The sequence below is a fragment of the Phascolarctos cinereus genome, unplaced genomic scaffold (genome assembly GCF_003287225.1).
Source record: "Phascolarctos cinereus isolate Bilbo 61053 unplaced genomic scaffold, phaCin_HiC Scaffold_726;HRSCAF=1367, whole genome shotgun sequence".
NCBI lineage: Eukaryota > Metazoa > Chordata > Mammalia > Diprotodontia > Phascolarctidae > Phascolarctos > Phascolarctos cinereus.
The window spans coordinates 425,273,417-425,289,626 of record NW_027556098.1 but is presented as its reverse complement, the minus strand read 5'-3'; the positions used below and the strand labels follow the sequence as shown (position 1 = coordinate 425,289,626).

The window sequence follows — 16,210 nt, the reverse complement described above, 5'->3', positions numbered from 1 at the left end:
CATGTCCCTCCTTTTTCCTCTCAAAGCAAACTTCTATAAGCAAAGCACATGAACAGTGAAAGAAATCTATCAAAGATTAAATCACTTGCCCAATATCACACAGCTAAGTAAGCAAATGTTCTAGATATAATAGGGACATCATTAGAAACTACAGACTGATAAACAAAATGTTCTAATTAATTGATATGCACAATTGGCTTCCAAATGTTACCAATAGAATATATATGCCATGAAGTTACATTGTATTAAATTGTATCAAGTCTTTGGCTGGCACCCAGAACTCAGCTCTTTTCTGATCAGAGACTGGTGAGATATGAGATCACCCTTCCCAAGTATAACTCAGCACTTTCCAACCTGCCCGCTTCTGATGACCCTATTGTGTGCATGACCATGTGGCCCTGTGACGATCTAGCACCCTTGCTGAACTTGAGAGTGCCCCGTTATCAGCTCTAAGACTAGGACTAAGCCTTTTTACTTTGTCCATGAACAAAGTGGAGTGGTTTCTGGTGGAACCAGGCTTCTGTTCTTTCCATTTGCCCAATTACTCTGGGAGTCTGCAAATGACCAGATTGAGACCTATGACGAAGAGAAGATGTTTCCAGACACCTGGGATGCCTGCAGCTCAAGATGCAATGTGCTAATTGTATGGACAATGGAAATGCATTACAAAGACCTATATTTGATATCATTTAACATTACTGGCCATTATTTTATGACTTTTCACAATGGGGTGTATGCGGTGTTCAGGGAGGATTAGCACCTCTAGAGTGAGGGCCTGAAAAGCCCTTAGAGTTGCTCATCCACCTTCTGTGTCCACCTTCACTTAACTTCACCTGTGGCTCCAATAAGCTGTGGCATGAGCCAAGGCCACACCCCAGTAAACTATCTTGGCAGACAGGCTAACCCAGGCTGAGGGACTGACAGACCTCAAAACCCATGGGGAATTAGGGGAATGTCTACCCTAAGCACATAAAGGCATCCCTCAGTAGAACCGGCAGAACAGAGCAATTTATTCCAATAGGTATGAAGGCAACTGAAGCAGAAACTGGGGAGCACTTAGAGCTTGGGCAGATTTTGAAGACGCCAAGGCCATCCACTGGATCCTTGGCCATCATCAGTCATCTTGACTTTTGTCTTCTCATTGGACTTCAATGACTCTGGAAGAGTGAGGTTGATGACTTTGTGCACTTAAACTCAATTCATGTACAAATGATGTCACTGGTCCTCTTTGAAAATGAAGGACAAGGGGCAGGTAGGTGGTGCAGTGGTTAGAGCTTCAGCCTTGGAGTCAGGAGGACTTGAGTTCAAATCTGACCTCAGACACTTGACACTTACTAGCTGTGTGACCCCAGGCAAGTCACTTGACCCCACTTGACTCACAAAAAAAAAGGACAAACAGCAACTTTTCACAATGTTTATGTTTGCTGAATTTTCTTGGACATCTTGATAGCATGTAAATCTTTCCTTTCCTTCCACACCCATGCACTGCTCTCTCTGTCGGTTGTTGTCCTTCATTCTTGAAGAGGACCAAAATGACATCAATATGCTAGAGTCAAGTTACAATGTCTCCTACTGTGGCTGATCAAACTAACATGAGCTCAGAATGCTCCATCATATGTCAAATAGTCCATGTGAATATTTGGGATGGATTCTCTAAATATGCTCATCCGGTATTTCCTTTGGGCTGTTTCAATTCGGCTTTGCTCACAGAGTCCAGCACCTTCTCTGATGAAGGCATGCCGTGCTCGGTGGTCCTGTTCCAGTGTCTCCCATATCACATAATCAATTTCAAAGTTCTTTAGAGAGACCTTAAGAGTGTCCTTGTATTGCTTTTTCTGACCACCATGTGAGTGCTTTGTGAGTTCTCCATAAAATAATCTTTTTGGTGTATCTTTGGCATTCCAACAATGTGGCCAGCCCAAAGGAGTTATGCTGAGTAGAGTTTGAACGCTTGGCAGCTTAGTTTGAGAAAGGACCTCAGTGGCTGGTACCTTATCTTGCCAGGTAATCTTCAGAATATTCCTGAGACAATCCAAATGAAAGCGATTCTGTTTCCTGGAATGGCACTGGTATAATATCCAGGTTGCACAGGCATACAAAAATGAAGTCAGCACAATGGCTCCATAGGCCTTCAGTTTGGTAGTCAGCCTAATATCTCTTCTCTCCCACATTTTCCTTTGGAGCCTCTCACTTATCCACAGGATTCAAAACTTCTCCATTTGCTGTAACCAATGGTTCCATGTATGCATGGTGTGGTGATGGCTGATGGAGCAACTTTGTGTGTGTGTGTGTGTGTGTGTGTGTGTGTGTGTGTGTGTTAATTGTTAGGCCAGAATTAGCACAAGCAGCTGAGAATCAATCCATACTTTGTTGCATCCCAGCTTCAGAGGTTACGTTGAGTGCGAAATCATTTGCAATAAAAAAAAATATCACGCACCAACATTCCCCACAACTTTGTCTTGGCTTGTAGACTTTGCAAGTTGGAGAATTCGCCATCAGTGTGACAGCCGACCTTTATGCCATGTTCATTCTCACTGAAGGAGTTTAACAACATGGCTGAAAACATCATGCTAAAAAGCATGGAAGCAGGCACACAGCCTTGTTCCATTCAAATGGTGACAAGAAAAGTGCAAAAGTATAGTCTATTATCCAGAACTCAGGCAAGCATGCCATCATGAAATGGATGTACAATGCTGATAAACTTCTGGGCAACCAAATTTTGACATAATTCCCATAAGCCACCATGCCTGACAGTGTCAAAGGCCTTGGTCAGATCTACAAACATTGCAAGCAGACCTCCCTTCTGCTCCTAGCTTTTCTTCTGGAGTTGTCTGGCAGCAAACACCATATTGACAATTCCTCTTGTCCTTTTCTGAAGCCACACTGGTTCTCCAGTAGAAGAGGATCTTCCAGGTGAAGGATCAGCCTATGAAGGAGGACTCTAACAGAATCTTGCCAGCAATGACTAAGAGACAGACCACCCTGCAACTGTCACAGGGCAATCTATTTCCTTTACCTTTATGGAGATGGACAAAGGAGGCATCCTTGAACTCCTGGGGGATAACCTCCTCTTGCCATTTAACCTGGAAAATTTCAGCCAACTTTTGTATGAGCAATGGACCCCCATTGCTGGAATAGAATCAGCACCAGGTGCTTTGACATGAAAGAAGTCTAATCACATTCTAAACCTCTTCTTCAGTTGAAACTTCAGCTAGGGAGGGATTGACTTCAACCTGGGGTAAATGGTCAATGGCTTCAGCATTGTTTGACGATGCTCTATTGAGAACACTTTGGAAGTGTTCAGCCCATCTCTCTAAGATCATGTCCTTATCACTAATCAATGTGGCTCCATCAGCACTGAGTGCTGAGATGCACCATAGGTCTTTGGCCCATAAATAACCTTCAGGGCATCATAAAAGCACTTTGGACTGTTACTATCAACATAAAGCTGAATCTCACCTGCCTTCTTACTGAGCCAAGAATCCTGCATCTCTCTAAGCTTCACTTGTACTTGGCTTTTTTTTTTTTTTGGTGAGACAATCGGGGTTAAGTGACTTGCCCAACGTCACACAGCTAGTAAGTTTGTCAAGTGTCTGAGGCTGGATTTGAACTCAGGTCCTCCTGACTCCAAGGCCAGAACTCTATCCACTGCACCACCCAGCTGCCCCAGTGTACTTTACTTTTGATGGAATTAAATGCTGCCTTCTTAGAGATGGATGAACTATCTCGCTGGTAATCCCTATGGAGTTCTCATTTTTCATTCAGTAGCTTCCTAATTTCCCCACCATTTTCGTCAAACTAGTCTGGATGTTTGCAAGTGTTCTGACCCAGATGAGCCAATTCAGTGCTGTACACCAAACCTCTGAAAGCTGCCCACTCCCTTTCTGCTCCCCTGTTGCCAGCCATGTGCTGGCTCAAGTTTCCCTTCAAGTTAACAACAAACTGTTCTGGCTCAGAGAAGAGCTCTAATCTGTTGACATTAATTCTTCTGGTAGTCATTTTGCCCTACGGCTGCCACTTGTGTTGAATGCAAATATTTAGCTTGGAGAGGATAAGTCCCTGATCAGTCCAGTGCTCAGCAACACCCATCACCTTTGTCACTCTCACATTCTGTCTCTTCTCCTTACAATCACACAGTCTATTAAATGCCAGTGTCTGCTGTGAGGATGCATCCACAAAGCTTTATTGCATTTAGGTAAATGGAAAACAGTATGGGTGATGAAAAGGTTATGACATGTACAGGTCTTCAGTAGTAAGTGACCATTGCTGTTGCTGTTTCCAACTCTGTTCCTCCCTAGGACTCCCTGCCATGCCCGCTAGTCTGAGGCTACTTTACTATTAAAGTCACCCAGAATTATAAGCTTGTCCTCTTTTGGCACATTGATTACAAGGGTCTCTAGATCCTCATAAAATTTTTCTTTAACCTCATCAGAGTTCATCACGGTGGAAGCACTGGCACTGATGGGGTTAGAGTGATGTGTTCCTGCAAGTGGCATTCACATTGTCATGAGCCTGTTGTTCAATCCTTTGGGGAGGCATACAAGCTTGTTGACTAGATTAGTGTTGATTGTAAAACCTACACTAGCTTCATAGCACTCCCCTTCACTGTGCCCACCCCAGAAAAAAAGTGTATCCAGCTCTGACTTCAGTAAGGTGGCCTTCATTTGCCAGCCTTGTTTTATTCAAGGCTAATATTTGGATGTGACACCTGCTGAGTTCTCTTGCACCAAGAGCTGTTCATCTTTCAGGTCTACTGGATTTTGCATTGTCTATAAGTGTGCACACTTCTCATGTACTGATGATGAGTAGAATCATCTTTGCAAGAAGGGGTGTGTGTGTGTGTGTGTGTGGTGTGTGTGTGTGTGTGTGTGTGTGCGTGTGTATGTGTGCACGCGTGTGTGTGTTTCAACCACAGGGTGGAATCCCCACCTGCCACAGTAATCAGGCCAGGGTTGAGTAAGCAGACAATTTTTAGGGCACCTTTTCTAGCCCCTTCCTCACACCAGAAGGTGAGTGGTATGATCCTTAAAAGGCTTCTCAGACACCCAAGGAGCTGCCAAATCCCATGGCTGCTTCCAGTGAGAAGTCAACCCTATGGCCTGGGCCGCCTGTGAGCAGGGTTGTGATGACAGCTCCCAGTGTATCCACACCTGCTGCTTCATCACTTGCTTGTCACCACTTTTGAGGTAAGTAAAAATGGTAAAATGGCATGGGTGATGTCTTTCGATTTGTGCCTAAATTGTATTTAAGTGAAGCAGAGTTGCACGAGGTTGTCAGTCTCACTCTCTTCTCCAGAATCATCACAGTCCAGTGGCAGGACAAAGTCAAGATGCAGTGGATGGTCTTGGCATCTTCAATGTCTAACCAGGCTCTAAGTGCTCCACAGCACCTGCTTCAGCTGCCTTCATGGCCACTGAAACAAACTGTTCTCATCCACCCATCCCATCAGGGGAAGTCTTCACATGCTTGGGGTAGACACCCCCCTAACCATCTACCAAAACGGTTACAGGGTGTGGCTGTTGCACATGCTATAGCTTCTTGAAGCTCCTGGTGAGGATGAGGTGGAACAGGTGAACACCAAAGATGGAAAGCAGCCCTGAAAAGGTCTCAGCAAGCCCTCCCATCAGAGGTCCTACTCTTCCCTGAACACACCCGACATCCCACTCTCTCTGTAAGACCTATTTATAGCAGGGGACTGTCCCTGACAGATTTTATCAACATGTTGGTCATGGATGGTCTCAAAGTCCCAAGGGGTAGATTGTTATTGTGATGGTCTTGAAGCCATCAGGGCAGTCTCCCCTAAAGGAGGGTTGTAACTAACTCATGGGAAAATACCCATAATAACTTTTGAGAACTAATACAGCTATATCCCCAAATTCATGTAACGTCAGGATACCCCACGCTGGAACCCCTCTTCCTGTTTTCTTTGTTATTCTCCTAATTATAAGGAAGCTACCACAGTAAAATGAGCTCTCATTGTCCTATACCTCTGCACCAAAGCTTACTGTAAAGTTAGCTGAAAACTAATGATGGTTCAGGATACTGATCATGAATATCAATAAGTGATTCATTAAGGAAACTTAGTTCCTCAAAGAATCAAAGCCAGGGATGGGGGTGGGGGGGAAGGTTTGAAGAAATTGAATCAATAATCAAGATCAGACTTAAGATTTATAGCAATGCTTAGCTTCTTAAGGCTGAATCAAACCAATACATTGTCTATCATTCCCCCTTCATGTGCATTGCCATATTGTGCATCATGCATATTATTTATTGCCATTATGATGGCATTGCTGTATTATGCATTGCCAGCTAAGCCATCCTATTATTGCTTCACCTCAAGGTGCCTCATGTGCGTGCCATTAACCACAAGGGCACACAACTTGACCCTGTCCTAGAATCTCCCTCACAACCAAAACAATCCTCTGTGCTAGATTCTCTTTTCTGGGCACTTTACAGAAACAAAATCCCTATTAAGGAATCAATAACATGTGCCGGTCAAGTAATCACAAGGGATGGATGGCTTTCTTGATGTCCTCATATGATGGGTGAAGGGGCTCTGGTGGGATGCCTATAGTAGAGAAACCAAAAGTGGCGATCAGCTACAAGAGGAAGAAGCCAGACAGTGGAATGCTAGTACATGTTTCATATCTGGCTTCCGGGGGGGGAAATGTAAGCATATCACACTTTTGTTTTATGTTCACCATGAACATCACTTCCTTATGTCTAGACCAGGTCCGCACAACATCACACACCACTAGTGGCCTGCCAAAGGATTTCGGGCAGCCTGCAAAAATGCAAATCCCTCAGCAAAACTACATGAAGCTGCCTTAGGAAAGGCTTGCACAACATAAGGCTGCTTGTGTCTGCCAAAAGATTTGCAGTGGCCTGCAAAAAATGTAGAGAATGTAAAATAGGCCTGCACAACCTCTACTAGTGGGTTAGCAGAATAGGATTAAGTTTATGTTAGTTAAGTATGGATGACTTTTTTTATATATACATATATATATATATGTAAAGACCAAATAGCCTCTTATGTACCAGTGAATTTTATGATGTAGAAATCAGCTCATTGCAGATTACAGGATAAAATCATATAACTGTCTGTTACAGAAGAGCACACTACATTTAACCCTGATGCTCGCCGTTGATGCATCTGCACCCGTCACCCATAGGAAGCATTTTCACTGCTCCCTGCTGACCTTTCCTCTCACCCATTGCTTCCTTCACAGCTGGATCATTGCTGACCAAAACACCAGATGTTTGACTTCCTAGGAAAACCTCTGCTGAGGCAGAAGGGGGAAGGCCTTTTCTGAGGAAAACCTGCAGCTAATGACGTAGAACGCATGACTTGGGTTTTATCAGCACAAAGTGATTATGATTAATGTGCATGTCTCTCAGCCAACCACAGCATTTTCCCCTCTTCTGGGGTTAACCGATTGTGAACTAGCACTGCCTCCTGCAATTTTTCATATGCTCTCCCCCTGTATCGATGATGCCGCTCAAGCAGCAGGCACCCACAATCACAAGGAAGGTCTTGGATCTGGATGGCTCCCTAAATAAGTCGCTGATTGCTCATGCCTCAGTTGCCCTTGGTTGCTGACTGGAAATGTTGTGACCCACATTCCATTTGAGCCTGACGCCTTTTTGACAAGAATAGAATGTCTCCTTCAGTACTTCCCTTCTCCAAATTAGAAAAGAAAACCAGCAGGTCTTGGAATATTTCTGCATTAACTTGCCCCTTTCCCTCTATCCTAGCTAATAAAGCAAGGTGCTTAACACATGCTAATTAACTAAATGACTGATAAAGAAGATAAGAGTTTTCTCAGCCTAGTAAAAATAGCTATGTTAAAGGCCCTTTAAGGCTTCAAGCATCTAATTTTTTTTAAAAAAAAATCATCTATTCTGTAAGTATTTCCACATAAAGGCCAAACCTGATCTTACCCCAACTGCTTTTGACTCTCGCTAGGTTTCAGGTAACTCGGGAGGACAGAATATGACACCTGTGCAAATGAAGGACATTGGTGTCCAGTCTCTACTGATAGGGTGAGTCACCTTTTGAGTGGATAGGAACGCTGTAATGGAGCTGCTGGCTGCACTCTGCACTGCCTCATTCAGGCCGTCGCAAGAAAGGACCCTGATCACTCCTGCAACAAGATCCAATGAGATGTTACTGATGAGGCGCCCAGCGTACAGTCGGTGCCACATAACCAGCCCAGCCTGGCTTTCCAGCCTCACTGCCACAATGACTACTGAGGGAAGTGAACTGACCCACAGCATTCCACATGTCTCCATTTACTGGAACCAACAGTTCCACATGTGGAGGGTGTGGGGCTGGCTGTGGAGAACCTCTGTTTTCTTGGTGTTACAGGCCACACAGAATCGATCCATACTCTGTTGCATCTCAGCCTCAGAGGCTGCACTGAGGGCACCGTCACCTGTGAACAGAGTCGTGCACCAAATATTCCTCCACTTACCTTGGCAGCATGCTTTGCAGGGATGTACACATAGATGAAGAGATGACACACACTGCCAGAACTAGTTCAGTGTGACGGAGTCTCCCAAGGAAAGCATGAGAGGGAAGAGGTATTAGAGTGACTACCAAACTGAAGGTCTACAGAGCCATTGTGCTGACTTCATCGTTGTATGCCTGTAAAACCTGGACGGTCTACCAGTGCCATGATGGAAACTGAATGGCTTCCATCTGAATTGTGTTAGGAAGATTCTGAAGATCACCTGGCAGGATAAGATGCCAGATGCTGAGGTCCTTTCCTGAACTGAACTGACCAGCTTTCAAACTCTACTACAGAGATCATATCTCCAACAGGCCAACTACATTGTTCAAATGCAAAACATACGTTTGCCTAAAATACTCTTATACTGTGGATTCACACAAGGCAGGTGCTCACAGGGAAGTCAAAAGAAGAGACACGAGGATATTCTCCAGGTCTCTTTGAAGAACTCTGTATTCAATTATGAGATATGGGAGACAGTGGCAAATGGCCGTCCAATGCGGTATGCCCACATCAAAGAAGGCACTGTGCTCCATGGGCAAAGCAGAGCCAAATGTCCATATGGACTATCTGGGCCCCACCTCTGAGCATCTTCCAGGCTCATCTTGGTTTGATCAGCCACAGTCGGACACACTGTACGTCGGTCCCAGCACAGGGAAGTCATTTTGGTCCTCTTCAAGTACAAAGGACAGCAATTGATGCAGGGACAGTGGGCTCCATCTCCTGGGTGCCTTTCCAAAGGCTATCTCTCATTTTTGCAATGTTCTTCCTTGTCACATGGGCCTCCTGGCTTCATTCAAGTCTCAGATAAACTCACTTTCTAAAAAAAGGATTTTCCTGATCCCTAAAACAGCTAGAGTCTTCTCTCCCAGCGTACTTCCTTTCTGTATTGTACAGAACTTTGGACACAGATGCTGACAGGATGTTGCCCCCATTCAGGTAGGAGCTCCTGGAGGGCAGGAACTGGTTCTTCCTTCCTTTGCATCTCCAGTAGGTCACAGCAAACGGAGAAACGCCGAACACTGGGGATCAGTTCACTTACCTGGTGGTGTACTTTCCGGGGATGGCCATAGATGATGAGGTTAACACACACACTGCCAGAGCTAGCTCAGTGTTTGGAAGACTCTCAATGAAAGTGTGGGAGAGAAGAGGTATTAGACTGACTACCAAACTGCAGGTCTACAGAGCCCTTGTGCTGACCTCATTGTTGTATGCCTGTGAAAGCTGGACAGCATACCAGCGCCATGCCAGGAACCTGAACTGCTTCCATTTGAATTGTCTTAGGAAGAGTCTGAAGATCACCTGGCAGGATAAGATACCAGACACTGAGGTCCTTTCTCAAGCTAAGCTGCCAAGCATTCAAACTCTACTGCAAAGAGTGCAACTGGGCTAGTGATATGCCTGAATGCCAAATGTATGCTTGCCTAAAGACTATTTTACAGAGAACTCACACAAGGCAAGCTTTCACATCGGGGTCAGACGAAGCGATACAAGGATACTCTCAAGATTTCTCTGAAGAACTCTGGAAATAATTGTGAGACATGGGAGACCCTGGCACAGAACCACCCAGCATGGTGTGCCCTCATCAGAGAAGGTGCTCTGCTCTATGAGCAAAGCAAAACTGAAGTAGCTCAAAAGAAACTGAAGATGCACAAATTCAGAGAAGCCATCCCAAATGTTCACACAAACTATTTCTGTCCAACCTGTGGTAGAGTCTTGTGAGCTCATGCTGATCTGATCAGCCACAGCTGGGTACACCATACCTTGACCCTGACATACTGAAGGCATTTTGAGCATGAGAGAGGACGACCAATGTTTCCACACAGAGCCTTCACTTACAAAATGACTGGACCTAAAAAATGGTAATGGAGAGGGATTCAAAGGGACCTGGGAAGAAAGAAATGAGCAGGACCAGGACAATATCAGCCCTGACACAACATTGCAATTACAACAGCTGCGGAACCTTTGGGTGTGTATGTGTGCATGTGTGTGTGTGTGTGTGTGTGTGTGTGTGAACAGTTAGGAAAGCCTTCAGGGCTCTGCTTCTGGCGTGTTCAGATAAGACTGCTGGTGAGGGGCTTCCTGGACCAGCAGCTGGTGCATAACAGAGCTTGGCCACAAGAAACAAAGAGGAAGGGGGAGAAGAGTGTGGGGGGTGAGGCAGATGAGAGGAGGCATACACAAAGCAAGCAAAGACACAGAGTCTATGGAATAGAGACTCATAAGTCAAGTGGACATCCATGTCAAATCAGTTGCAATGAGTAAGAACTTGAAAAAACAACAAAGGGAGGGCAGCAATTTGGATAGGAGGGAGGGAGTGCTGGAGATGCCAAAGTGCAAATGAATCAATCCAAAACAAGAGAGCAGGACAGTATTATTACTACTGTATTCAATTTCATACTTATTTTTGTAAAGAAATGATCCATAAGTGAGGTATTGCCAGCTACACAGACAATCCTCTATTTCTATGGAAATGGCCTTAAATGTTGATAAAGGATGGACTGCACTTACCTGGGCTTGGGGTCTGAGGCTCCCAGGGGCCATTCCCTCTGGCTCCAGGCTCCCTGCTGGGACGGGTCTTGGTCCTCTGCAGGCTGAGCTGGAGAGGGAGAAGGATCCCAGAAGGGCAGAGGTCTTTCCCTGTTCTTCCCAGGCAGGAGGCTGGCCTACAGGGATTTACAGAGGGTGAGATCCCACAGGAGTTACAAAGGCCCTGGCTCTGCAGTTAGAGGACAGACTACAACCTACAGAGAGCAAGAGGCATCAGGAAAGGTCAGGTTTGGAAATGAGATGATCCCACCGTCTCCCATTCCTCCTCTTCCGTTCCCTCCTCTCCCCCATTCTCTTTCAGAGACCCAGGAGGCAGAAGGGGCTTGGGATCCCAGATGGGATGAGACCAGCAGAGCCTCAATGGCTCCTGAATCATAGCACTCCCTACAACTGGTCCTCTGCCCTCCCTGCCTCCCCTCTCCCCAACCAACACACACACACACACACACACACACACACACACACACACACACACACACACACACACATTATCTAGACAACAGACTGACTGCTTGACCTAGGAGGGAGGGAAGGTTGGGGATGGGGAGGGCTCTGGGAAGGAGCCAGCAGGGATGACCAGAGAAAGCCTAAGGCTCAGAGAGAAATCCAGTCTGGGATTCAGCCCCCTGGCAGGGGGCCTGAGGGCTCTGAAAGAAGAGGGTACAAGAAAGCAGGAGGCCTGGGGAAGGGAAGCACAGGTAGGGGCTGGGAGGGAGACATTCTAAGCCAGTTCCTGGCAGAGAGGTCAGGGACACTGGAGAGACAGAAGGGCTCCAGGTGGACACTGAGCCTGGGAAAGCAGGATGGCTGTGTGCTGAGGTCTAACTAGGTGCTGGGGAGGATTCCTGGGACCCTCTGGCAGAGCTTAGGCTTGGAATCTCCCAGGGAAGAGCTGACACAGGGGGCCAATTCCTGGGATCTGACAGGGAAGCAGCCCAAGACCTGGGGGTCCAGATAAGGGGGCCAGGCAGGAGCTGGGGGGCCAGGTGAGGGGGCCAGGCAGGAGCTGCGGGTCCTGCATCCAAAGCAGGGTCCTCAGCGCAGGCAGAATTCTGGGCCATTATTGGGGGGGGTCGGAAGGGAGAACAACTCAACCCCTAAGGCGGGCGGGGTCAGGGACCCAGAACACCTGGAGCCTGCAGGGGAGCTGGAAGCAGGACTCCTGGGTCTCCAGGGCAAATTGAGCTCCGATGGTGATCCTGCAGAGGGGGAAGAGCCCGGCAGTCTGGCGGCGATGGGGGGAGCGCAGCGGGGACCGGTCAGCACCAAGGCGGAGGAAGAAGAGGAGGGGGAGCAGGGGAGGAGGGGGGGAGCCCAGAAGGTAGGGTAGCAGGCACAAGGCACAGCTGCTGGGGCCGACCTACCTGGGACCTGCAAGCACAGAACAAGGACTGAGCTCTGCTCCCCGCGGGGCAGGAAAAGGGAGCCCCGCCCAGCCAGGCTCCGCCCCGGCTCCTCTCCCCTCCCACGTTCCCTCGGACCCAGCAGCTCACACCCCCAAACACCGACCCGCCCCCCCTCACGCCCCACCCCCCACAGCTCACCTAACGCAACCCCCATTTCCAGGGCCAGCCCGACCCCGGGTGAAACTGCGCCTGCGCAAGCAGACCCACCCGGAAGAGGTTCCGGCGAGCTTCTCCAAGGCCTGGGACAAGGCCGAGGGGCGGGACCGCTCCGGGAGTTCCAAGGAAAGGCCGCTTCCGGTTATGTCCACCAGCCTTCTGGGAAATGTAGTCCGGACTGAGGCTCTGGCCCGTGTTCTCGGCGGATGGGCGGGGCGAGGCCCACGTGGGGTCCGCCGCTGATTCCAATTGGCTGCGCCCAAGGCGGAGCCGGGCCTTCACCGCTGAACGTGAAGGAGGGGCCAAAGAGATGGGGCGGGACCAGAGTGTTGTGATTTTGGGTACCTGCACCCCTAGCATCTAAACCTCAACACCTGCACCCTCTGTTTATGTATACTCCTAACTGCCTCAATGGCCAGGAACCCTGAGGGTCTTCCCCTCACAGATTTAGTTTGCATTTTTTTTTTACTAGGTAAAAGAGACCATTCTTTGCCTCATTTCTTGCCTAGCCAGTGTCTCCTAATGCATCTGGGGCCATCTCCACTGTCCTGGTTTAGATCTGGCCACTGGGCCCAGATGACTCTGGAGGAGACAGTGAGGCTGATGACTCTGCACAGCCCTGCCTCACTTAAATCTAATGCACTTGCATGCCATGGCATCGCCTCCCTGAAGCCATGGTGCTCTTTGAGAATGAAGGACAAACATCAACAGCCTCTGTATTTCCAGGGTTAACACAATGGCTGGCACATAATAAGTGTTTGGTCACTAACTACTGACTGAGTGTGGATAAGGACAAGACAGGAATTCCTTCCTCCCCTGAATGTGAGGGGTGAGGATGCCCAAGGTTGGAAAGTGCCTCTAGATGCCATCATTGTCTGTTAATTAATTAGCATTTATGAAGGGCCTAGGACTTCCCTCTTTAGAAAGGACATAGGGAAAGGGCTGAGTTTGGGGAGTTATTCAAAGTCCTGGGAGTTTTCTAATAGAAGAAAAGAGGGTCCTGAAGGAGACACTCAGTTCTTGTCAAAGAGGCATCAGGCTCACAGGCAAAGACACAATGAGTGACTTACTTTCTCCCCCAAATCTGCCCTTAACCATCTTCACCACAACCCTATATGGTAGGTGTTCTTATTATCTTCATTTCGCAGTTCAGGAAACTGAGGCAAACAGAGGTTCGATGACTTACCAACCAGGGTCACATAGCTTGTTAGTGTCTGAGGCTGGATCTGAACTCAGATCTTCATGATCTTCTACCATTTCCTAGCTCTTCCAACATGGTATGAGTGTGCCCATCTTCCCACAACCCCTCCAATGTTGACTGGTGCCATTTTTGTCAGTTTTGCAGAGTATGACATGAAGCCTCAGTGTTGTTGTGGTTTATGTTTCTCTTATTATGGTTTGGAGCATTTTTTCAGGTGGTTGGGAATACTTGGCAGTTCTTTTGAGAATTCGTTGTTCCTATCCTTTGACCATTTCTCTTTTGGGGAATGGCTATTTGTTGTTGTTTTTCAGTTGTTTCAGTCATGTCTGACTCTTCGTGACACACTTTGGAGTTTTCCGGGCAAAGACACTGGAGAGGTTTGCCATTTCCTTCCCCTTCTCATTTTACAGATAAAGAACAGAGGCGAACAGGCTTATGTGACTGTTGACTTACGTGACTTGGCAGCTTCAAAGGGCTTGGAATGAGATATTCCAGAAGGTAAAGGATCTTGAATTACAACCAATAATCAACTACTCAGTGAAATTAAACATAGTCTTTCAGGGGGAAAACGTGAATTCAATGAAATAGGAGACTTTCAAATCTTCCTGATGAAAAGACCAGAAAATTCGCTCTTAAAACACAAGATTCAAGGGAAGCATAAAATGGTAAACAGGAAAAAAAATCTTATTTAATGAAGTTAAACTGTTTATATCCTTACGTGGGATGATGATACTTGTGACTCTTGAGAATTGTATCTCTATTAGGGCAGTTAGAAGGAGTGTACATAGACAAAAGTTATGGCTATAAGTTGACTTTGATATGATGATATTAAAAAAAATAAGTGCGGGCAGCTAGGTGGCACACTTGGAAAGAACACCAGCCTTGGAGTCAGGGGGACCTCAGTTCAAATCCAGTCTCAGACACTTAACAGCTAGTTGTGTGATCCTGGCCAAGTCACTTAACCCCCATTGCCTCCAAAATTAAAAAAAAAGTGGTGGAAAAAAGGATTGTACTGGGAGAAGAGGAAAAGGGGAGGCAGACTGGGGTAAATTATACCACATGAAAAGGTGCAAAAGACCTGTACAGTAGAGGGAATGAAGGGAGGGGATGAGCATTGTTTGAACCTCACTTATTGAATTTGGCTCAAAGAGGGAATAACATACACCCTTGGTTGATACAGACATCTATCCTACCCTACAGAAAAGTAGGAGGAGAACGGGGAAAGAAAAAAGCAGTGGTGCTGATAGAAAAGAGGGCAGATTGAGGGAGGCAGGGGTTAGAGAAGCAAAACCCTTGTGAGGAGGGACAGGGTGAAAGGACAGAGAAAAAAGCATAAATAGGAAAAATAGGATGTAGAGAAATACAAAGTAATCATAACTGTGAATATGATTAGGATGAACTCTCCCATAAAACAGAAGCAGCAGAGTGGTTGAAAAACCAGAATCCTACAATTTGTTGTTTACAAGAAACACATTTATAGTAGTGAGACACAGAGTAAATGTAAAATACTTCAGCAGAAGGACACAAAAGCAGAGGTAGGAATCCTGATCTCAGACAAAGCAAAAGAAGAAATAGAGCTAATTAAAAGGGGGAAGGAAGGAAACTACATCTTGCTAAAAGGTACCACAGACAATATTATAATATCAGTACTAAACATATATGCACCAAGTGGTAGAGCATTCATAATTTTAGAAGAGAAGTTCAAGTTCAGTAAGTTACAGTAAGAAATAAACAGAATAGAAACAGGGTAGGGACCTCAACTTCCCCCTGTTAGAACTAGATAAATCTAACCACAAAATAAACAAGAAAGAAGTTGAGCAGGTAAATAGAATATTAGAAAAGTTAGGCATGACAGACTTTTGGAGAAAACTGAGTGGGAACAGAAAGGAATATACCTTTTTCTCAGTGGTACATGGCACCTAAGCAAAAAGTTTTATTTGTGTTTCCATTTTTATGTCCCTCTTGACTCTTACCTTTACAATTCAAAGTTTCTGTGCTGCCCTGTCTTCATCATCAGTAATGACTAGAAGTCCTCTGTTTCATTAAAGTGACATTTCCCCCCATGTAGAACTTAATTTTTTATCATGGGTTATTCTTGGTTGAAAATGGATATCCTTTTTCTTCTGGAATATTCTAAGTTCTCTACTCCTTTGAAGTGGTGACAGCTAAATCATGTGTGATCCTGATTGTGGTTCCTCAGTGTCTGAATTCTTTCTAGACCCTTACAGTATTTTTTCTTTAACCTTAAAGCTTTGGGTTTTGTCTAGGATGATCCTGTGAGTTTTCGTTTTGGAGTGTCTTTCCAGAGATGACCAGTGAATTCTTTCTATTTCTAGTGTGACCTCTAGCACTAAGAAGACTTGGCAGTGTTTTTTGACATGTTTTCT

General features: G+C 46.1%; 1 protein-coding gene across 1 annotated transcript in view; it reads right to left on the bottom strand.

Moving 5' to 3' along the window:
* The window catches only part of LOC110197772 (uncharacterized), a 38,998-nt gene extending 26,299 nt beyond the window's left edge, over positions 1 to 12,699 (bottom strand). Inside the window, exons 1-2 of the mRNA XM_020971827.2 lie at positions 12,605 to 12,699; positions 11,022 to 11,176 (exon numbers count right to left, since the gene is read on the bottom strand). Coding sequence (XP_020827486.1) covers positions 11,022 to 11,176; positions 12,605 to 12,620 — 171 coding nt within the window. The 5' untranslated portion in view covers positions 12,621 to 12,699. The remainder of the gene's footprint in view (positions 1 to 11,021; positions 11,177 to 12,604) is intronic.
* Between the last annotated feature and the right edge of the window lie 3,511 nt (positions 12,700 to 16,210).